The 20,636-nt window shown below is 39.5% G+C and overlaps 1 protein-coding gene across 3 annotated transcripts in view; it reads left to right on the forward strand.

Annotated features, from left to right (window-relative positions):
- LOC127053147 (contactin-4) overlaps nt 1–20,636 on the forward strand; it is a 369,811-nt gene that overhangs the window by 299,091 nt on the left and 50,084 nt on the right. For all 3 annotated transcript variants that reach the window (XM_050957313.1, XM_050957314.1, XM_050957315.1), the window contains exon 12: nt 1,911–2,038. In XM_050957313.1, the coding sequence (XP_050813270.1) occupies nt 1,911–2,038 (128 nt within the window). The remainder of the gene's footprint in view (nt 1–1,910; nt 2,039–20,636) is intronic.

Consider the following 20,636-nt stretch of genomic DNA (forward strand, 5'->3'; position numbering starts at 1 on the left):
GTAAGATATGGGAGGTAATTGCCCCACTCTACTCAGCACTGATGAGGCTTCCGCTGGAGTGTTATCTAATTTCGGTTGCCACACTTTAAGAAAGATGTGGACAAATTGGAGAGTCCAGAGAAAAGCAACAACAATGATAAAAGGTTTAGAAAAGTTGACCTGTAAGGAAAGATTTTTTAAAAAATGGGTATGTTTTGAAAAAAGAAAATTGAGGAAGGAAGTAAGTCTTCAAATAAAGAGGATAGTGATCAGTTGTTCTCCATCTCTCTTGAAGATAGGACAAGAAGTAACTGGCTTAGTTTGCAGCAAGGGAAGTTTGGGTTGGATATTAGGAAAGACTTTCTAACTATAAGGATATTTAATCTTCCAAGGGAAATTATGGAATCCCCATCCATTCAGGTTTTTAAGAACAGGTTAAAGAAATACCTGTCATAGGTAATCTAGGTTTACTTGTTCTTACCTCAGCACAGGGGGCTGGACTAGATGACCTCTTGAGGTCCCTTCCAGCCCCACATTTCTTGATTCTATGGTCATATGTTGTACAAGGAAAAAGTTAATTCAGCTCTGAGAATTCCTCTTCATTTCTATTGGCTCACAACATGGAGAATATTTCAGAAGTTTCTGAACAAACAGAGAAAGGGAAAAGAACATGTTGCTAAAGAGAATCAATAGTGTTGGTGTGAGATTTCCCCTGGAAAGGGTTTGGAGAGAGTGAAACTCTTAGGGACCCCCAAACCCGGCATTTGCTGGGTCTTGATAGATTTACCACACCATGGAAAGCTGGTTATATTTGAATGGATAAAATGTCAGCTCCATAACATGAGTGTGGATGCCCGGCACAGATAAGCTTCAATGAGGATTACATGAGCGTTATCACAGAAGCGTAAGTAAGGCACTCAGTGGGAAAGTGAATCGCTTTAGTGGAAGCTGGACTGTGATAACTTCACAGCATGTGAGAAAGTGCCAAATGCAGGCAGAGTTGCCACACAATTGGCAATTGGGCTTTAGCATGCTGAATTAGATATAAGCCAGACACCACCCAAGCATGCATACATGCCACTCTAATGTATAGGGATCAACATCCTAGGCTCCTTTTGATGTTCCCATATATGTACATAGCCTGTGATGCAGGGAATTTCAGCAGTAGGAATGGAGATATTCTGTGTCCTTACTGAGAGTTGCAGCAGTGAAAAAGAACATGATTAGCACAGAAAAAAGGTAAAATGACACTGTAAGATGAACAAGTCCTTAAAGCCAGTCCTGACCTAAATCTAACAGAGTATATCGAAGAGAATGGACCAAGTATCTTTTCCCCCCATGCTATATGTTAACATTCAGTTATCCAGCTTCCCCCTGCAGTGCAGGCAAGGTATAACACAGCATGAAATTGCAGGAATTCTGTTGCAAAAGAGAGAAAGTTTACAGGACTTCTCAAACCATGATTGTGTAGGCCAGTGCTGTCAGACATGCCATGGAATGACTGCAGTTAAAACATCCAGGTGCTAGGTGTTCAATAAGCAGAACATTTTGTACCCTTATTTTAGAAGCCACAAAGTGTCTTACAGAAAAATCAAAGAAAGCACGTCTAAATTTTGTAAGAACTTGATTTTGCAGTATTAAGTAATTGACTCTAGATTTTTAGGTGTAGCATGTGCACCGCCTGTTGCAAGAGTTGTTCCGTTGAGCACTGACTATGCAGATTCACATAAAACCTACACATGCTGCAATTAAAGTTGCCCTCAGGTAAAGACACAGAAAACTCATGCAAATGATGCAAGCAGCATTTATGAATTAGGCCCTCTGTAACTGGCAATAGACTGTGTACTGTTCAAAATGAAAATAATTGGTACAAACTCAAAATAATTTTATGCTATCTTAAAAAAACCCTTCATGCCTGATTGTCTTTCCAGAATCAATATTATGGATGATGGAAGCCTCCGAATTGTCAATGTCACTAAGGCAGATGCTGGAAGTTATTCCTGTATAGCAACAAACCATTTTGGTACAGCTAGCAGCACTGGAAGTTTGGTGGTGAAAGGTAACAACAACCTTTATTACACATCGCTGATATCTCGATCTTACTCTTAATCTCTAATAGAGAAAGAAGAAGCCACACGTGTGCCATGCTTTTTAATTTCTCTGATCCTGAGTGGTACTGAATCCCAGCAGCTCCCAGTGAAGTCACTGGGAGCTGTTGCCACACATCCCCTTCTGCTGAAAGGCTCTATGGAGTATACAGAGATTGCTGATTCTCAAATATCAAAGCTTACCTAAGGCCATTAAGTATCACTGAGGCCAAAGATATGTTAACAGTAAAATCTGTTTGATGTCTTGAATAATATTTATAGCAAGTTGGTACTATATTTTGTAATATATATAAGATTAAACTGAATAAAATATAGGAACATAAGAATTGCTGCACTGGATCAGATGAATGGTCCATTAAGTCCACTGTCCTGTCTCTGACAGTCACCAGCATTAGCCCCTTCAGAAGAAATTGCCTCCCTAATGACTAATTCTGAACAGTTATGCACTATGGCCCTGATCCAGCAAAGTTTTTGAACTACATGCTTACCTTGAAATCCATTAAATTCAGAATATCCATGGAGGAATTTTTTTTTTTACCCTAAGCAGTTAATGGCTAGTTTGTCCTTTAAAAAATGTTTATCTAATCTAATGCATCTGCAGATGTCTAATCCTTTTAAAATTCCTGGTAAACTCTTAATACATGCAGGTTTACAAAATAATATGCAACCTTTCCCTTGCAATACATTTTTTTATTTTCCAAAATATAATCAGTGTGTCATTTAACACTATTTAATAATTCTTACCACTGGGTGATATTCTTCATACATTTCATGAATCCCAAGTGTATGCCCAGAAATTCTCTCTCAACAATTTTTTTTAAAGTAAACATAAAATGTTTGACCAAGGATTTAAAGTTCAAATCTGTTAAATGCATTGACAGTGACAAATGTTTTAAAGTTATGCACTGTTATGAGAAGTTGCGTGTCTAATGAATTATTATAGGCAACAGGCATATAGATTATTACACTGATAAACACTCTCCATCTCTCTCTTATTTGTGGAAATGCTGTGTTGGACAACAGATCAGAAGAGATTGATTTATTATTTTGTAATCAATCACAGAGCTCTAATGCTGTCAGTTTTAATTCTCCGATATATTGGCACTGATGGACAATATTGGTTTAGAGGTTCTCCCTATCAATTATTTCTATAGTATACAGAGACTTCTTTAAAATGCTTTTAATGCGAGTTTAAATGGGTGCTTTTTATAATCAGAATTTAAGCAACGAATCTCAGGACAGCTGGCCCTGAGAAACACAGTGATCCTCCATGACGCTTTACCTGCTAGAAACCTGTGTGTGTGAGAGATGCAGCACCAGCACATTCATGGAGCAAAATCTTCCCTAAAATATTGAGAGTACACGTGTGTCTGAGGACAGGAACCGTCCCAATTATATTATTTAATCTCTCTCTCTCTCTCTAATTTTACATGCTTCTCTTTATATTAGAAAAAGTTTTTAAGCATATTGGGGCAATCCTCAGCTGGTGTAAATTAACGTGGCTCCAGTGAAGTCAATGGAGCTTCATGGAATAACACCAGCTGATGATCTGGCCCTTTGTGTTTTATGCTGGATTACCCCGACTCTCTGCCCTTGGGATCTCTGGCTGTGCAGCGTAACATCCTGTCACTTCTGCAATACCATCTCAAAATTTAGTAGTCCTTTCCCAGGTAGAACTTCCATTGATGAGGCTGGTACATATGTAGGAATTGAAGGTACAGTCCCTACAGTAAGACAACATTGGGTAAATATACCTGCATAATACATATTTCTTTTCTTTCATGCATGTACCTTGGTGCAATTTTTATTTTAAAATTAAGGCTATAGGGGGACTATATTATGTCTTAGAAATAAATTGGACTTAACGTAGTCACTTCCCATTTGTGCAGCTTGTACAGCATGTGCCTCAGCAGATATTAGTCTCTTTGAACAGGAAGTCCCTAAGGTTAGCAGTAGGTCTGTGTTTAAGATGACTCTGGCTGCCAGAGTCATCTTAAACATTAATCCCTGTTATCCTCAAGCAGAGGCATAACAAATAAGTGTGAGTGAAATTCTGGAAGTTCCTGAGAACAAGACAGCAGGAAAAGTCTTGTCCAAGGTTCTGAGCACCTCCTGCAAGGGGCAGAAGGCTTTGTGCCCCACCACTGAAGTCAGCAGGAGCTTTGGACTTCAGCAGGCACAGGAGGTCACCCTGAGTGACCGCTGCTCCTATTGATTTTAATAGAAACTGAGGGTGCTCAGCCCCTTGTAGATTTGGATCTCAGTAGTCTCTCCTCAGGGAAAAGCCTACTTGTGGATCCTTTGTAAATTAAGGTACTAATTTAAATACGTTGTTATTGCATGGAAAACATAAACAATAGAATATAACAACCGACTTTATTGACACAGAAGGATACAGTTCTTAAGCCCTCTGTGTTAGTACAAGAAAGCAGATAGGCTAGCAATGTGACTGGGTGGTACAATGACCCTTCCATGGACTATGATGAAGTTGCACTCACTTATGTCAGCGGTGAAATTGACTCTGGGCTTGGATCTTGAAGATGGAAGCACCAAATGAGTGTGAATCCCAATGTGTGAACCCTCATTTGTGGACATCTCAAAGCCACCATACAACTTGACACAACTAACCCCGGTTGTCAATCTCAGGTCAGGAGAGGGCCAGGGCTAGACTTGAGAATTTGTCAGGCATTAGATGCAGTGGTGGTTATATGTGAGAACAACGCTTACTCAAAGCATAGCCAGGTCAAGTGAGACACAGAATTTTCATGGGGGCCAGTCCAAGACTCTGGAATTAACTCTCCCAGGAACAAAGGACCATCATAAATCTCACTGTGTCTGCTCTAAGTGCAAGGTTCGTTTCTTTGACGTTGCCTTCTCTAACAAAAAAATGTTGCCCCTTTTCAACCAAAGCACCTGGTCAAAGTTCAGGGCCCTAAAGATGTTTCAGTTTGAAGTAGAAATTGATGGAAATCTGATATTTTCTTTGATGCAGTTTTGGTTATTTATAAGGAAGGTACAAAGTCCTGTGTCTCTGAACGCAGAAAGAACCAAGAACAAACCTTATTTTACAGTGCCACACTAGAACTTAGCTTTGTCCATGGTCACACTGTGCTTACAGGCTCCTGCTTGGCTTTCTTGCCTCTTTTGTCTCTGTTCTTGTCTGGTCTCAGTTTGTGTGTGATACTTTTTCCCTCTTCTCTCCCCACAAACATCCCCACCCAAAACAGTAGTCAGCCAAAAGCTCCTGAGTGGGTTCACACACGTCTTTTGTCTGACACACAGGGCTGGCTCCAGGTTTTTTGCCACCCCAAGCAACCAAAAAAAATGGGGGGGCCCCCGCGGAAGAAAAAAAAAGGAATCCCACCCCTTGATAAGGACTGCCCCAAGCACAAGCTTGGAACGCTGGTGGCTAGAGCCGGCCCTGCTGACACAGGAGCCTATGCTAACAGTTATGTTAATTGAAGGGTGGTTTCACACCTATCCATCTCAGTGGGGTTTTCATTCAACCCATAACAATAAGCAGCAACATGTATATTTATCAAACACAACTAAAACCCCTACCAAAACAAGACACTTCACTGTACGTGCTTCACCCCCTGGGGAGCAGATGGGAGAACAATCCATGACAAATGTCAGTCACGTTGCTCAATACTAGAAGGTGCCCAAAGACTATGGTAATGAGAGTGGTATTAGAACTAGCGCTGCTGGTGGCACTCCCACACTCCCTGGCTTGAACTGATTTTCAAGGTATATAGGGCTTCCAGTTTGGTTCAGTGGCTCTCAGCAGCCCCACTATACAAATTGTTCCAGCGCTCCTGCCTCTATAGATACAGAAGCACACTTTCCTCACCTTTGTGTGAATTGTAACATACTGTTTTAAATAATAACAATCGAGAGCTCTGTGTCTGAGGACAAATTTGATTTTAGTCAGCCCTAATGAGGGGTTACATAGGTGTAAATGGAGGCAGAATTTACCCCTAAGTTATGTCTACCCTGCAACTGCACACATACCTACCGGCATGGGTAGACACACACGAGCTGGCATGCTGAAACTAGCAGTGTGGCTGCAGCGGCATGGGCTGTCGTTTGGGCTAGCCACCCAAGTTCAAACCCACCCGACCCTCTGGGTACATACTTGATGGATAGCCCAAGCCACCTGCCATGACCATACTGCTATTTTTAGTATGAGCTAGCAGAGCTAGCACGTGTCTGCCTGCTTGCCTGCGCTGGGAAGCACGCTCCCAGCTGGTGTCCAGACAAACCTTTAGGAACTGATTCTGATCTCACTTGATGTAAATCAAAACTAACTCTGTTGAAGTGAAGAGGGTTACATGGATATACAACCAGCATAAGTAAGATGAGACCCATACCCTGGGTCTTTAGTTTAAATACAATTGATACAGGGTCTGATTTTCAGAAATGCTAAGACCCACATCTCCAATTGAAGTCAGGTGCGCCTTCACAAATCAGGCCCTGACTGTACATCCATAAAAGGTTAATATTTAAAAATATTACTTTGTTTAGCTGATGCTGTTGAAAAGTAGTAATTTTGTAATTTAAGAATTATCTAATTCTTCCTTATTATTATTATTTATTATTTATTAGAGGCAGCCTGTTTGCTGCTTACTGCAAGAGTATATATTACATCTGGTCATTCTTTATTGGTCACATGGTTTAAGTATCACTTCACATTGTGTTAAGGTTATAAGAGATTAGCAAGTATTATATTTTCATCTTCAATGCTCAGTAGGAACTTGATCCCATTAAAATTAATAGGACCTACACATATGTGTGAAGCGGAGAATATACCCCGAGGTCTGAGACATGGTATTAACAGTGAACACAATTTTAGAATCTAGTCCACAAAAAGTATAAAAGCATGTAAAACTGTTCTGAACTCTAAATGACTGTGTAAAGTATTGTATTTTACATTGAAATATCTGAGTTTTTATGATTTAAGTAGCACATGTACTAGTTAAGGTGAAATATTTCTGAATGTCATATTTTAATTCAATGTTGTGGTCTACAAAAGGACTAATTTATCAGCTGCTATGTTCTCTGACCTTAAAATATGTTTTTTTTATTCTTTTTGATCTCATCATATGGCATCGATTAAAAACAGTGAAGGTCATACATCAGAAGACATCTTTTCTAACCTTTCTGTGTTCTTCCATTAACAATAAGCATTTCTCTTTTTTAAATCCTATTGCCCTCTTTCCCCCTCCCCCACCAATTGGAAGAGGAATGTCAGTAGTGTCACATATAGGGTGAGCAAGGACAGAGGATTTGGCAAGGGGGGAGGAAGGAGAGGAAGGATAATATCTGTTACACCAGATCCAGGGAGGCTTAAAATAATCTCTGGCAAACCACCAGAGAGATAAATAAATATTCGTATGATGCATGAGTAGATGTCTTAAAAATATAACATTCTGACAGGTGCCCATAGGGCTGTTTATTAACATGCCATTGTCAGAGATTCTGAACTTCAGTGGTTTTCCAAACCGATCAGAATACATTTTTGGTCTGTTCTGTTAGTTCTAAGTGAACACTGTCCTGGCCTTTGAGACCCAAATTCTTGCAAACTTTGCATATAAGGTTTGACCTTTACATTAAAAAGCAGGGATTGCAACTTTACGGATAGGGAACAATTCAGCAGATATTATTAGGAGATGTGTAGAACACGGGTTGTGTTTACATGCAGCATATACATATTCATTTTCAGTCATTTTTCCATTTTCTCTGTACCTGAGGCTAAATGTTCCAATTCTTTCATGACATAAAAAGACTTCGTACTGAAGTGTTTACATGACAAATAGAGTAAACAGTGTTAGGCATATACTGTCGAATGCTGGCTTATTTGTACTTTAATGTAGTCATATAAGTGGCTTTTTATAGTGGCACCTCTGATCTGCTGGAGGACTAATTCAGATTTTAATGGCAAAGCTGAATACATTAACTATAGAGAGACTCTGGGAAAGGGAGCTTCTTTAGTTACTACAGTACCAACTTATTTCCAACCAGGTAGCTGCCCTGTGCACCACAACTGCCAATCCTGACTCCTGTCTTCTGCCTCTTTCAACTCCACATTCTCAGAGTGGGCGCATGCAGCCTGCTGGAATGGTTCCCCCAAGCCTTGCATTGTCAATGGCTAAGGGAGGACCAGTTTCCTTCATCTTCCCTGATGTGTTATTTTGTGTCTTATTTACGTGCACAAGTCGGATACCATTTGCTTGCAGAATGGCTTAATTACCAACAGTTCCCTTCTCACTTGGATAGCAATGACTAATACACACATGAAGTTTCTCTGGCACGCAGGGGTTCGGGAGGGAGCCATGTAAACAAGCCAATAATGACATTAACGCAAAGGATCTTGCTACTGCTCCCTTCCCAAAATAAGATAATCCTTCCGATACAGCTTGGTGCCTGTGAGTTACACTAAATACTTACATGAGTTTGTAGCAAAATTACTTTGACATACATGATCCTCTTAATATGATTTAGTCCTGTAGCTTTGGAGGAATGGAATGATCGTATCAGTTCTTAACACTCAAACTATGTAAACAGGTGCAGTGTATACCTGTTTTGATATAACCCTCAGAAACTGTTTTATATGATACAAAGTCTGAAACAATATTGGTTTAATTGTTCGGCCAAGTTTAGTAGTATGTAGCTTCACAGCAGAGGCCTTTGCACTACCCTAACAGGAAATAGTTATGCTGCAAGTACTATTGCTCTAATAGTTCGTAAACTGTGATTACATTGGAGAGGTAGGGACATGTTCCTCACTGCACTGCACCTTGTCCTACGCAATGTATGTAAAACACTACACATTCCGAATGGTAATGATTTGCATCCACTTTGCCCTGGTGTAAATAGCTAGATGAAGTTCAGGACAAGACAGAATCTATGGGGTTTGGAAGTAGCAGTCTGGTGGGAGTGGCTTTATCACTTTCTGTTGTCCTGTATCACAGTAGGTAGGGATAGAGTCAGTATGTTTTGTTGACTGATTTTTCCGCTCTCCAGAGCAGATTATAACAATGGTTCCAGTACTTACATGCAACTAGGGCAAGGACAAGTTTTAATTACATTATTTACCGTTTCATTTTGGGAGTAGGTTTCCAGCTACCGTTGTGCCAGGATTCAAAGCAGTGAATGGCTTAGCAGATTTAAACAGTTGTTTACTTTTATTTTTGTTTGTGTCTCAGACTAGCTTACATCCATCTCATATTGTCTGCTTTGGTTTTCAGCTGTTCACCTCCACACAGGAGTAAGGAGCAAAGATATTGCCAGTAGGTGTATTCCCACCCTGGAATAGACTGAGATAGAGGTCTTTGCTAACAGCACTGGCTCTCTCCAGCAGCTCAGGTTTGGAATCTTTTCTCCCACTCCCAGCGAGAATGTTACTTTGTGGATACACTGATTTAATTAGCTGTTTTTAAAAATCATGTGGTTTGGCAAAATTTAGCAAATTCCTCTGAGAAATATTTACCTCCTTCGTCTGAGAGCTTTTCAGGGATTCCATATCTGACAATTCATGGATTATTGTAATTAATTATTGTAATACCTTTGATAATGTTCAGGCTTGTAGTTCAAAGAGTCTTGGATTAATCAGTAGTGATACAGGCTTTATTGTCCCACATAAACCACATCCCTGGTCTGGAATGGTCTTGCAGACATTAACTTGCAATCTATGACTCTTTTGTATTTCACATACACCTTTTGTTTGGACACTTTGAAATAAGTGGTCAACTTGCTGCCATGTGCCAGTCCGAGACAATATGTCCTCGCCTCGTGTTTTGTATTATACCCATAGAACCTGTGTGGATTTGCACTATTGTATCTTGTTTTAGTGGATGTGAAATAACTATTTTCTCACCTTCAGAAATTAAGATTATGCCATCCAATATAGAGCTGAAAAGAACTTAACTGTCTTGTTATAAAACTTTGCTGCACTAGAAAAACATTGCTGTCTAATGTCTGACCATCTAGCCAATATTGCATGTTTCAGAAGTTTTGTTCTAAAAGTGATTAGTGCTGGAGAATTCAGTGTTTCTTCAAGTGATTTAATTTTTCTATAATAGAGTGATTGAGCCGATACTAATGATCACACTTGCAATCAGATGGAATTGCTTTTCTGCTTGTGCATAATGCTCTTCAGATTGGTCTGAGAGACTTTGTTACATTCAGTAGTAGTCAGCCTTTCTGAGGCTCGAGTACACAAAGGCCATTCATATAAGCATCTGTTTGGCCAGGTCGACTTTTAAAATAAAAATGCAGGAAAACACTTTGGAGCGGGTTGGGTTGCGAAAAGGTCCATCATATTATGGGAAGCAGTGTCATGTTCTTTATCTTAAATGGAATTCATTGACTTGTTTTAGTATGGCCACAGGGGTGCATTAATTTCAAACAGTTTGGTGCAAACTTTACCAGCTACAGTAGTTAACTTAGAGAACGTAATGTAACTCTGCTCCTTTATGTGGTTGTTTCATGTTCTTTACTGGAATGATTTAAACTGAATTGGTTTGATCCCATTTCCATCAAACAATGTTCCAACTAGTTTACCTCCAGTACTCACAGCATATCAGACATATCACTAAGGCTGCTTAAAAGAAGGAGCCTCTTCTGTATTGCATTGCAGTAGAGTTTTCAGACCCTTGCAACTCCTTCATAGGTCTCATCCCTCTTGCATTGTAATTCTTCTCATGGTGGAATGATGCTTAGAGTGTCAGATTTCATGTTGTCAGCTGGATCTGCAGATAACCCCAGTTTAATAACTGCAAGATTTAAACATGAAGCAATGGGCTCAAGTTGCAGTGGGGGAGGTCTAGGTTGGATATTAGGAAAAACTATTTCACTAGGAGGGGGATGAAGCACTGGAATGGTTACCTAGGGAGGTGGTGGAATCTCCTTCCTTAGCAGTTTTTAAGGCCTGGCTTGACAAAGCCCTGACTTGGATGATTTATTTGGGGTTGGTCCTGCTTTGAGCATGGAGTTGGGCTAGATGACCTCCTGAGATCACTTCCAACACTGATATTCTATGATTCCAGTCCGTAACTGAAGATGCTTGAGTGTTCATAACAAAAATCTCAGTCCTCAGCATGTCTGCGTTTCTGCTTATATTTGTACCTTATACTTTGTCATTTTAGTTCCATAGCCATAGAAACTCTTACTTGTGCAATACAGTGGAACCAGAAGTCTGAATTTGCCGAATACAGCATGTGCTTTGGTATAACATTTCTTTGGGCTCTCCAGTGTCAAGTTGAAATCTAACATTATGAGATCAGCAAATGCTTGGCCTGTGCATGACTGATCTATTTCTCAAATGTCAATGGTGATTATATCAATTGTGTTCAACAACTTTGTCCTTTATCATGTATTGGTCAAAAATATACATGACTTGGTTTGAGTCATATCTACTTGCCTTTCCCAAGTTTTTCAATTTATTAAGTTTAGTACAGTGATCACCATTTTCTGGGTATATTATTTCATTTGCAGGTCTTTAACTACAACATTTCTGTGTCTTATGGATATACAAAGTGCAGATTTTCTGCAAGTGTTTGGGCTGTCTTTCTGTAGCCCCTCTTTTTTTTTTCCCATCACTGACTGCACATGCATTCTATCATCATGCATTTCGCCTGCTATTGTTCCCAGTTATGACTGAAGTACTTCCTGAGACACATCTATATCAATTGTTTTTCATTTGGGGAGAGCTGGACTCCTTGATCAAGAAGATATTCCCTAGGAGAGAATTTGCATCGAATACTTTACTACCTCTAACCATTTCTTCACTATCTGCATAGTATTAGCCACAATGTTTGACTTAAGAATTCTAAATCACTGGTCAAATGTCTCTTTGCATTATTCCCCATAGAATTTTTGTCTAAAAAAAGTCTGAATTTACTCCAGACATAAGGTATATTTCATATTTACCAGAATAAGATTTTAGAACCTTATCATCCTCTTCACAGATGCTCTGTGAGTTATGACCCAGTCTTTCACCATATCAGTATAATAAATTGCTGCTTTTTCCTTTTCTCTGAGATTTGTTTTGAGTTGGTGGTGCTTTGTGACATGCAGTTGCTTTACATTTCTTTCCCAGCTGACTGATGTACATCATCCAATTTTAAACTCCTAAAAAAGTTCATCCTAGCACCAGCCAGGAAGTTTGCTTTGAACTGTGAAAGTTAGTATGATCAGGCTATCATTTCCAGGAGCCCTCATAGTTCTCTCTGACTCTGCCACTGAGAAGAGAGCAAGTTTCAATGGCAATTTAGTGTTGAAATAGAGGGAGATATACCTGTCATGCTGCCTGGTATGGGTCACCACTGAGAATACCACATTCAGGGCAGACACCCCCAAACTGGGGGTTATTCCAACATTAGAGTTCACCAAGCTGGTAAAAAAACTGAACTCTTGTATCACCACACTGGTTAACAAGAAGCTAAAAACACAGTCCCCTTAGGCATCCTAGTCCCTAGCTTACCACCCAGACAACTGGACTTCTGTGATTATTAAAATCAGAAATCACATATAAAGTGCTTCCAATCCCAAAGGATCAAACACGCACCCCAGGTCAAAATATACTTCAGATCTTACCCCAAATATCACACATAGCCAATTCTTTAGGAACTAAAAATTTTAATAATATAAAAGAAAAGGAAAGATAATTATTAAGAGGGTAAATGAAGCATGTACATTACAGTTGATTTCAGAGTTTGTAGATCAGGATAATACTAGTGATGTTAAATCTGGTAGTTTACAAATAAATTTATTTAGATCATCCAAAAGATTAGAGCCCACATGACATCTGTATGGCTACACTTGAAATTTCAAAGCGCTGCCGCAGCAGCGCTTTGAAGTGTGAGTGTGATCGGAGCGCCAGCGCTGGGAGAGAGCTCTCCCAGCGCTGCACGTAAACCATATCCTCTACGGGTGTAGCTTGTAGCGCTGGGAATGGTGCTCCCAGCACTGCGGCACTGATTACACTGAGGCTTTACAGAGCTGTATCTTGCAGCGCTCAGAGGGGTGTTTTTTCACACCCCTGAGCGCGAACGTTGCAGCGCTGTAAAGTGCCAGTGTAGCCAAGGCCTTAGCTGTAGTCTGTTAGAGTCCTTGCATGAATTATCCAGGGCAGTCCAAGAAGTTACTTGGACATCTCTGTCCAGTAGCTTAAACTTTCCCTGTTTAAAGTTCAACAGACTGGAGATGGCAGGATCTTGCCTATGGTCCAGTATTTATAGCTCTCTGGCAGGCTGACAAGCCGCATTACAGAAATTATCACAGCAAGTTGGATCTTCATTGTTAAACTACAACCCTTCTTTGAAGTTAACCTTCTGCTTCCCATGCATAAACAAACAAACCAGATACTGTACATTGATTTACATAAGGTAATTGCTAGCCACTCATTATAACAGGGATGGATAATTGACGACCATAAGTTATTATCATTAGTCTCATGCATTATATATGCATCTTTGGTTTTAAGACTGATTGAGTACAGTCACATACATCATCTAAAGAGACATGAAAAAGATTTAGCATCTATAAGTTAATTTGGTGACATTGGTAAACTTCTAATAGGATATAGGTAAACCCGGACAAATACATTTAGCATTTACTCTTGATTCTTATCACTACACATGAACAAGTTAGTGATTACTAGTCTAATTAACCTTTGTTTGATACCCACACACAAGTGAATTGTCCTTATTACAACCCTATAAAGGTCATACTGGTTTGCCAGTGTCACAATACCCATTCAGAAAAAGGCATAGTTTCTGTAGACCAGCAATCAAAGAGAGGTAATTTGGGCTGCCTATGGCTTGATTTTTGGTAATTATATTTGATGGCACACTGTGTGTTGTCAACTAGTATCAGAGCCAAAACTCTTCAGTTACCCATCATCAAGAACTTTTAAATGGTCAAAAGAGGGGTGGAAAGACAATTTTAAAATATTAAGTAATGGAGGACCATTTTTATGGGGACTCATCGTATATGTGTAAGATATGAGCATTCCATAAAAAGTAATACTAGTTTAAAGAAATAATTTTGGTAAAGAAATCCCAATTTTGGCTTCAAAAAAAAACCCACTGTTGATCTCATGCTTCAACAAATCCAGATTTTTTAGATAAAATTCTATGGGTAAAAATACAGGGGATATAGAGACATTTGACCTCTGATTTATTCATGGTTTTGTTTTGTGTTTTTCTTGTTTAGTTTTGGAGCAGAAAATTAAAATTGATTCCAACTTTGGTTTTCAGTAGAGAGACCATCTCTGTGCATTTCTTTACCACTTTCTAAAGAAAACTGTGATAATTTTCACAGTCTGTTGAAACTAACCAATATGTGTAAGTATTGAAAAATGTTTCCTGTCTTCTGACTCATAAACAGTTAGAAATCAGTAATGAACACTAAATTTTAGCAATTAACAAAAGCGATAACATTTGGCCATAAAATTGCAACTGAGTACATTCTCCCTAATTGGACTGTTTCCAATGACACCAATTATTTTCTAGAACACACTAGTAGGATTAAATATGATCCAACGCATACACTGTATGAAAGTTATTCATTTCACTGATCCTTCTTTGTCACCTCCCCAAACTGTTGTAGCCATACCCCGTGGGGCTGTCATGCTGGTAGTGGATCTTCTAAGCCAGTGGTTTTCAACAGTTTTTCATTTGCGGGCCCCTAAAAAATTTTGAATGGAGGTGTGCTCCCCTTTGGAAATCTTAGACATAATCTGTGGACCCCCAGGGATCCATGGATAACAGGTTGAAAACCACTGTTCTGTGGTAACGACAGCCTTCATGGACCCTCAGACATAGTCTGCTTCCCTCCTGGGGTCTGCAGACCACCGGCTGAAAAATCACTGTTCTAAGTTAAGCCTGGTCAGTAGTTGGATAGAAGTGAAAGCTGTGTTCTTGATGTCCAGTAGGTGTAATTTTGCAAGAGCAGTATTACAATTTCAAGCAGAATTCAAGTGTGTTGCCTAACTGCATTTCCCCCATAGTTTTAATTGGACTAAGTTATTCTTCACTTCTTCTCCTAAATATAGTAGTTGAATAGTTTCATTGTAGACCACTTTGGGATCATCATAGTGAGAGACAAGTCATTTCCACTCCAAATCATATATGTAGGGTCAAATATTCAGAAATCATCTTCAGAAATCAAAATTTGTAAGGGTATGCGTTTTATGCATGCGAAACTTGCATTTAATAATACTTAGAACTTAGACATCTCCTTTCACCTGAGGATCTGAAAAAGTACTTGGAAACACTGACTATCGTTCAGAGAACACCCTTTTGAGGTAAAATAAATTGCATTATTTCAGTATCTCCATTTTTCAGATGAGTAAATTAAAGCACAGAGATTGCAAATTGTCCAAGGTCACACAGCAGAGCCAGGCTAGAACCCAGGATCCATGCTATAACCTTTGAGCCATATTCCCTTCACCCATCAAATTTTGCAGACACTGTTAAGGAAGACTGGTGAAAATGTGACCCACAGAGTATAAAATGTGTGCATGCTGTAGAATGTGTGATTTTTACCATCCTCGTAGTTCTTGTTAGAATGTCTTTTCCTTTTGATTTTCTTAATGCCAACGTGACAAGCAATATAGCCATGGACCACTAGCACTGTGTTGTAGTAGAGAAAGGTCAGTAACTTTCCATAACATTTGGCAAAGATTTTAGCAAACATAATGGCATACTGAACATGGCCCTCTTTTAGAGCCCCATCCAACTACCATCGAGTTTTTCCATTGACTTCTCTAGGAGCTGCGTCAGTCCTATAATTGGTTAATTATTATAATTGGTTAACAACTGTATATTGTTATAAAACTGCATTCCTTAATTTATGATCATTGTTGAACAGAAAGTGCTTTGAGAAAAAATGCTTGTTTCTTGCCCTTTTTACATTTAAGTCAACTCTGATACCTAACAGATTTAAAAAGTGAATAGAACACACTCAGGCAGCTGAATTAAAGTGTAAAGTATAATACTTTTCACTTAGGAAAGGCTGCTCAAATGAAATAGATTACTTTTTTTTCTTGTAAACACTTACTGATCATAACAAATAAAACTTGTAAACATAATATGACTGTTTAGCCTCATTAAACTTGTAGCAGACACTTAATTTTTTCAGGCAATTCAAATGGTCTTCTGTAGTACTGATTTAGTTTAATTGAACCATATTACCATGAGCAGATAATAAGAAATATATTGAAGATATCCATCTGGCTTGTATTGAAAACCTTGTGCATTTCATTCTCCACGGCTGTCACAGGCCTTACTAATTGCTTCATTTTGACTGTTTTACAATCGGTATGATTTAGCCATTAATGTGATAAAAGTCTTACTGGAGAAAAGCTAGATATTAAAAAGCGTAGATCTCTGACCTACCTCACTTGCCAGTTTTGGACTTATCTCCAGCATTATTAAAGTTATATTTTTAACAGCAGAAATAAAAATATATTGACTCCTTCTCAGCTTCTTCTTTCAGTTCAGTTTCTTATTTTGCCTACCCAACTCTGGTTTAAAGAAAGCTGGGTGCTGTGAAATGTCTATTCTATTAAATATTAAGTTCAGAAGGATTTTCCTCCCCTATTTACTCTTTTAGTCAATTAGTGGTTTTAAACCAGATAATTGCACAGATAAATAAGCATGTCAAGACAGGAGCAAGTGTCTTGTGTTTCTAAATATTTCTGTTTCAGTATGTAACACTTATGGGAAAATGACTTTTTAAAAGAGGTCATCCATATATCTACATTCCCTATAGAAAAGGAGAGGTTTTTCCATTTGTCACTCTGTATTTTCAGCTTAAGCCCACAAGGCATAGCTAACAAATTTACACAAGCTCACATGTTAAGACTAAGAATTATTACAACCTCTCCTACCATAAAAAAAAAACTTAGAATAATTCATGAAAAGGTTCATGCCTTCCGTTTTAGGAATTTACTTACCCTCACAGAGAAAGGAAGAGGTTCAAGAGGTCTCACTTAATTTCACTGTCAATAGATGATTCAGTCGATTTGCCTGTCGTTGAAGATCAAATCCATACAGCAGTTCAAAAAGGAGATGACCTGTAGGTTAAACACAAATGCTCAGTGAGATGAAAGCAGGTTAATTAACACAGTTTCATCAACTTGTTCCAATTTAGTTTAACATTATCCCTTTCAGAAAGGTTACAGTATTTTGCAGTTTTCTGAATACAAATGAAAGTTCAATGTTATTAAAATGAAAGCATTCTCAAAGCACACACAGTTGTTTTCTGATACATATATCTGATGCCTACTTACGTTTGCATCTGAGCGTGTATGTACACAAGCGAAAATATCAAGAATAAGTTACTTTGCACATGGCCAGATGGAAGCTGTTTTAATTTCATAGCAAGGGAAGACATGTAAAGAGCAGCAAGGGCCAGTTAACTGAAGATTATCAGCATGATGGGTGTGTTTACAATAAAGCGGATACATTTGGTTTATCATCCGACCTACTTTTCTCAGCTATCAGTAATAGAAAGTAGCTCAACTTTTGCTAGACTCTGACTAGCAAATGAGAATGTTTGTCACTTACAGCGTATGAGAGAATCTTTGAATCCAGTAAATCTGGCAGCGACATCGTGGGAAGAAGACCACAGTTGCGTTTAACAGATTAAGGCAGTTGGAGGTAGCTGCAGGTTAGAACAGGCATGATGAGCTGACTAACCTTTCCTGGATCACTAAGCTCTGACAGTTAACAATTTGTACAGCTAACGCCAATGTCTGCACCATAAGAATAAAAAGAAGAGTCCATTTCTAACTGGATACCGTAGGCCAGATTCTTAGTAGTGCAAATTTGAGTAGCTTCATGGACTTCATGGAGCTTCATCAATTTACACCTGCTGAAGATCTGGCTCAGTGAGTTTGTTTGTTTGTTTGTTCCTTTGACTGTTTTGATTTTTATAAAGTTAAATGTGACATCTGTGCTGCCATGGCTTAAAATTCCTACTGTCCCAGAACACCCCAGTGCAGGAAAATCCCACATCATAGGGGCTAGTCAAAGTGAGTGAGTGTCAACTCTTAGCATGTCTTCCTACTCATCCACTCCACTCTGAGGGGTGAGGTTTATCCCTTTCCAGAGCAGGCAGGGAATGGACCTCCAAACACGTCACCTTTACAAGAATGTCACAGATCTGGGCAGGGTGGGGGAGAGAGAGCAAGGGACTCTGCAGGATTGCCTCATATCTCCTCAGGGCTGCCCAGAGGATTCAGGGGGCCTGGGGTCTTCAGCAGCACGGGGCCCCCACTTCGGCGGTAATTCGGCAGTGAGGGGTCCTTCCACTCCAGGACCCGCCGCTGAATTGCCACAGAAGACCCAGCACTTTGGTGGTGGGTCCAGCTTCGACGGTAATTCTGTGGCGGGGGGTCCTTCCCCCCCAGAGCGGAAGGACCGCCCTGGAGTGGAAGGACCCCCCCCGCTGCCGAATTACCGCCAAAGACCCAGAGCGGAAGAAGCTCCAGGGGCCCAGGGCCCGGGAGAGTTTTCCGGGGCCCCTGGAGCAAGTGAAGGACCCCTCTCCAGGGGCCCCAAAAAACTCTGGTGGAGGGGACCTGCGGCAAATGGACCCCCCCCACCCCCGGGTAGCCTTATATCTCCTTTGCTTTGGCAGCATGACTTCTGCAGGAGGGAGAAATTGCAGACAAGGTCGCTGTTCTCTTATGTTGTTATTTCCCTGATATTCTAATGGGAAAAGACACCACAGAGAACAGCACAATCTCTCCCTGAATATGCAACCCTATCTTGGATAGGGAAAGCTTGTCATTGAGTCAATGGCTGTCTAAGTGTGGGGAGCAATCTGACTCCCCTCCATTCATGTTATTGAAGGAGAATGGAGACCTAAACCTAGATATTACACACATTGAAAATGTGACTGAATGTCTCAGTGCCTGGTGATAATCCAAAGGGAGTAGTGGGGAGGGGGGTAGAATGGGCAGCCGTGGCAAGAATTTTTCAGTGCTGAAAATTGTACACAGTGAAATTTGAAAACAGTCACTCTGAAATCAGAGTAGCAGGAAGTCTCTTTCTAAAATCTAAATTACTGATCTAATAAAAAAGTTTATGTAAGATCTGGGTATTATTATTATTATTATTGTATTTACTAGTAAAAAATAGAGAGCAATGTGGTATAGTGATTCACTCACATCTCAACACTGGAGGCCTGAATTAATATCCTGACTTGGGTTACAATAGAAAGTGATCTTAATGATTTACGGCTAGACATAAGTTGCCCAGATAACCAAACTGTCTGATATATTTCAAGATGACGGATCTTCTCCACTCAAGAGAACCATGAATGTGAACGGCAAGGGGTGATGTTGCAGATAATGATTAAAGGGCATCAGCAGAGCTAGGTCGGATAGCTACTGTGGTAGCTACCAGCACTGGCCAATTTATCCATGGTTTAACTGCATTGAAGTCGAGATGAATGCCCCAGTATGTCTGGAAGCAGGTACCATCTTTTCTTTATACACTTCTACCCCCATATAACGCTGTTCTCGGGAGCTAAAAAATCTTACCGCATTATAGGTGAAATCGTGTTATATCGAACTTACTTTGATCTTCCAGAGTGCGCAGCCCCGCCGCCCTGGAGCAGTGCTTTACAGCGTTGTATCCGAATTGGTGTTATATCGAGTAACATTATATCGGGGTAGAGGTGTGTGTATATATATATATAGTGCCTAGAACAGCTGAGCTCAGGTCCCTTATTATTGTATATACCCAATGCAAATAATAAGTAGTTTCAGCCAAAGCTAGCACTTTTAGTTGCTCACTTTTATGAACACTAAACCCGCTTTTATTTAACCATTTAAAAATGCTTGAAACTAAAGTTTGAAATATGAAAAATATTGTACATGTTGGTATACTAGTTGTCTCTGTTTGTATATCTTTATAAGTTAGCTCTTGAGTCTCACTATGAAGTGATCTACCTAAGGAAACCTGTGATTGACTTGGAATAAAAATCTGTGAAAGGGGAGCAATATTAGGGATGCTTTCTAATAATGCTTCATATTGTACTATTAGTCAGGAGTGGGAGCTGGAGATTTTCAGCCACCTCTGAAGAAGGGATGATCTTGAGAGTTTTTTATTCTACACATGATTTTTCATTGATCCTTCCACTTTTCTCTCCCATCAATGCCAGGAGGTTATCAGTAATAGAAGAAAAGCTCAGCTATCGAAATAAAAGTTTGCTGTCTCAAGATCTGTCAATGGGACAAGGAAACATTAATCAGTATCTTGCAGGATTCCCAAGTAAATTGAGAAGAGGTTATCATCTTCACCAGAAAACAAATTAGTCTCTTCTGAGCATGGACTTTTTTTAAAAAAGGTTTGTTTTGGAGGGTTTTGTTTGGTTGGGCTTCTTTCAATTCTTGGCATTTGGTCCTTTTAGAAAGATGTGTTTTGTCTTCTGGGTTGGATGCAGTAATAGGGCAAAGGATCAACAGGTTATAGGCTAAATATGTATTTTAAAATAAGAATTATCTACACTGATATGATGGTATTTCCTTCT

This window comes from Gopherus flavomarginatus, chromosome 6 (assembly GCF_025201925.1).
Source record: "Gopherus flavomarginatus isolate rGopFla2 chromosome 6, rGopFla2.mat.asm, whole genome shotgun sequence".
Classification (NCBI taxonomy): domain Eukaryota; kingdom Metazoa; phylum Chordata; order Testudines; family Testudinidae; genus Gopherus; species Gopherus flavomarginatus.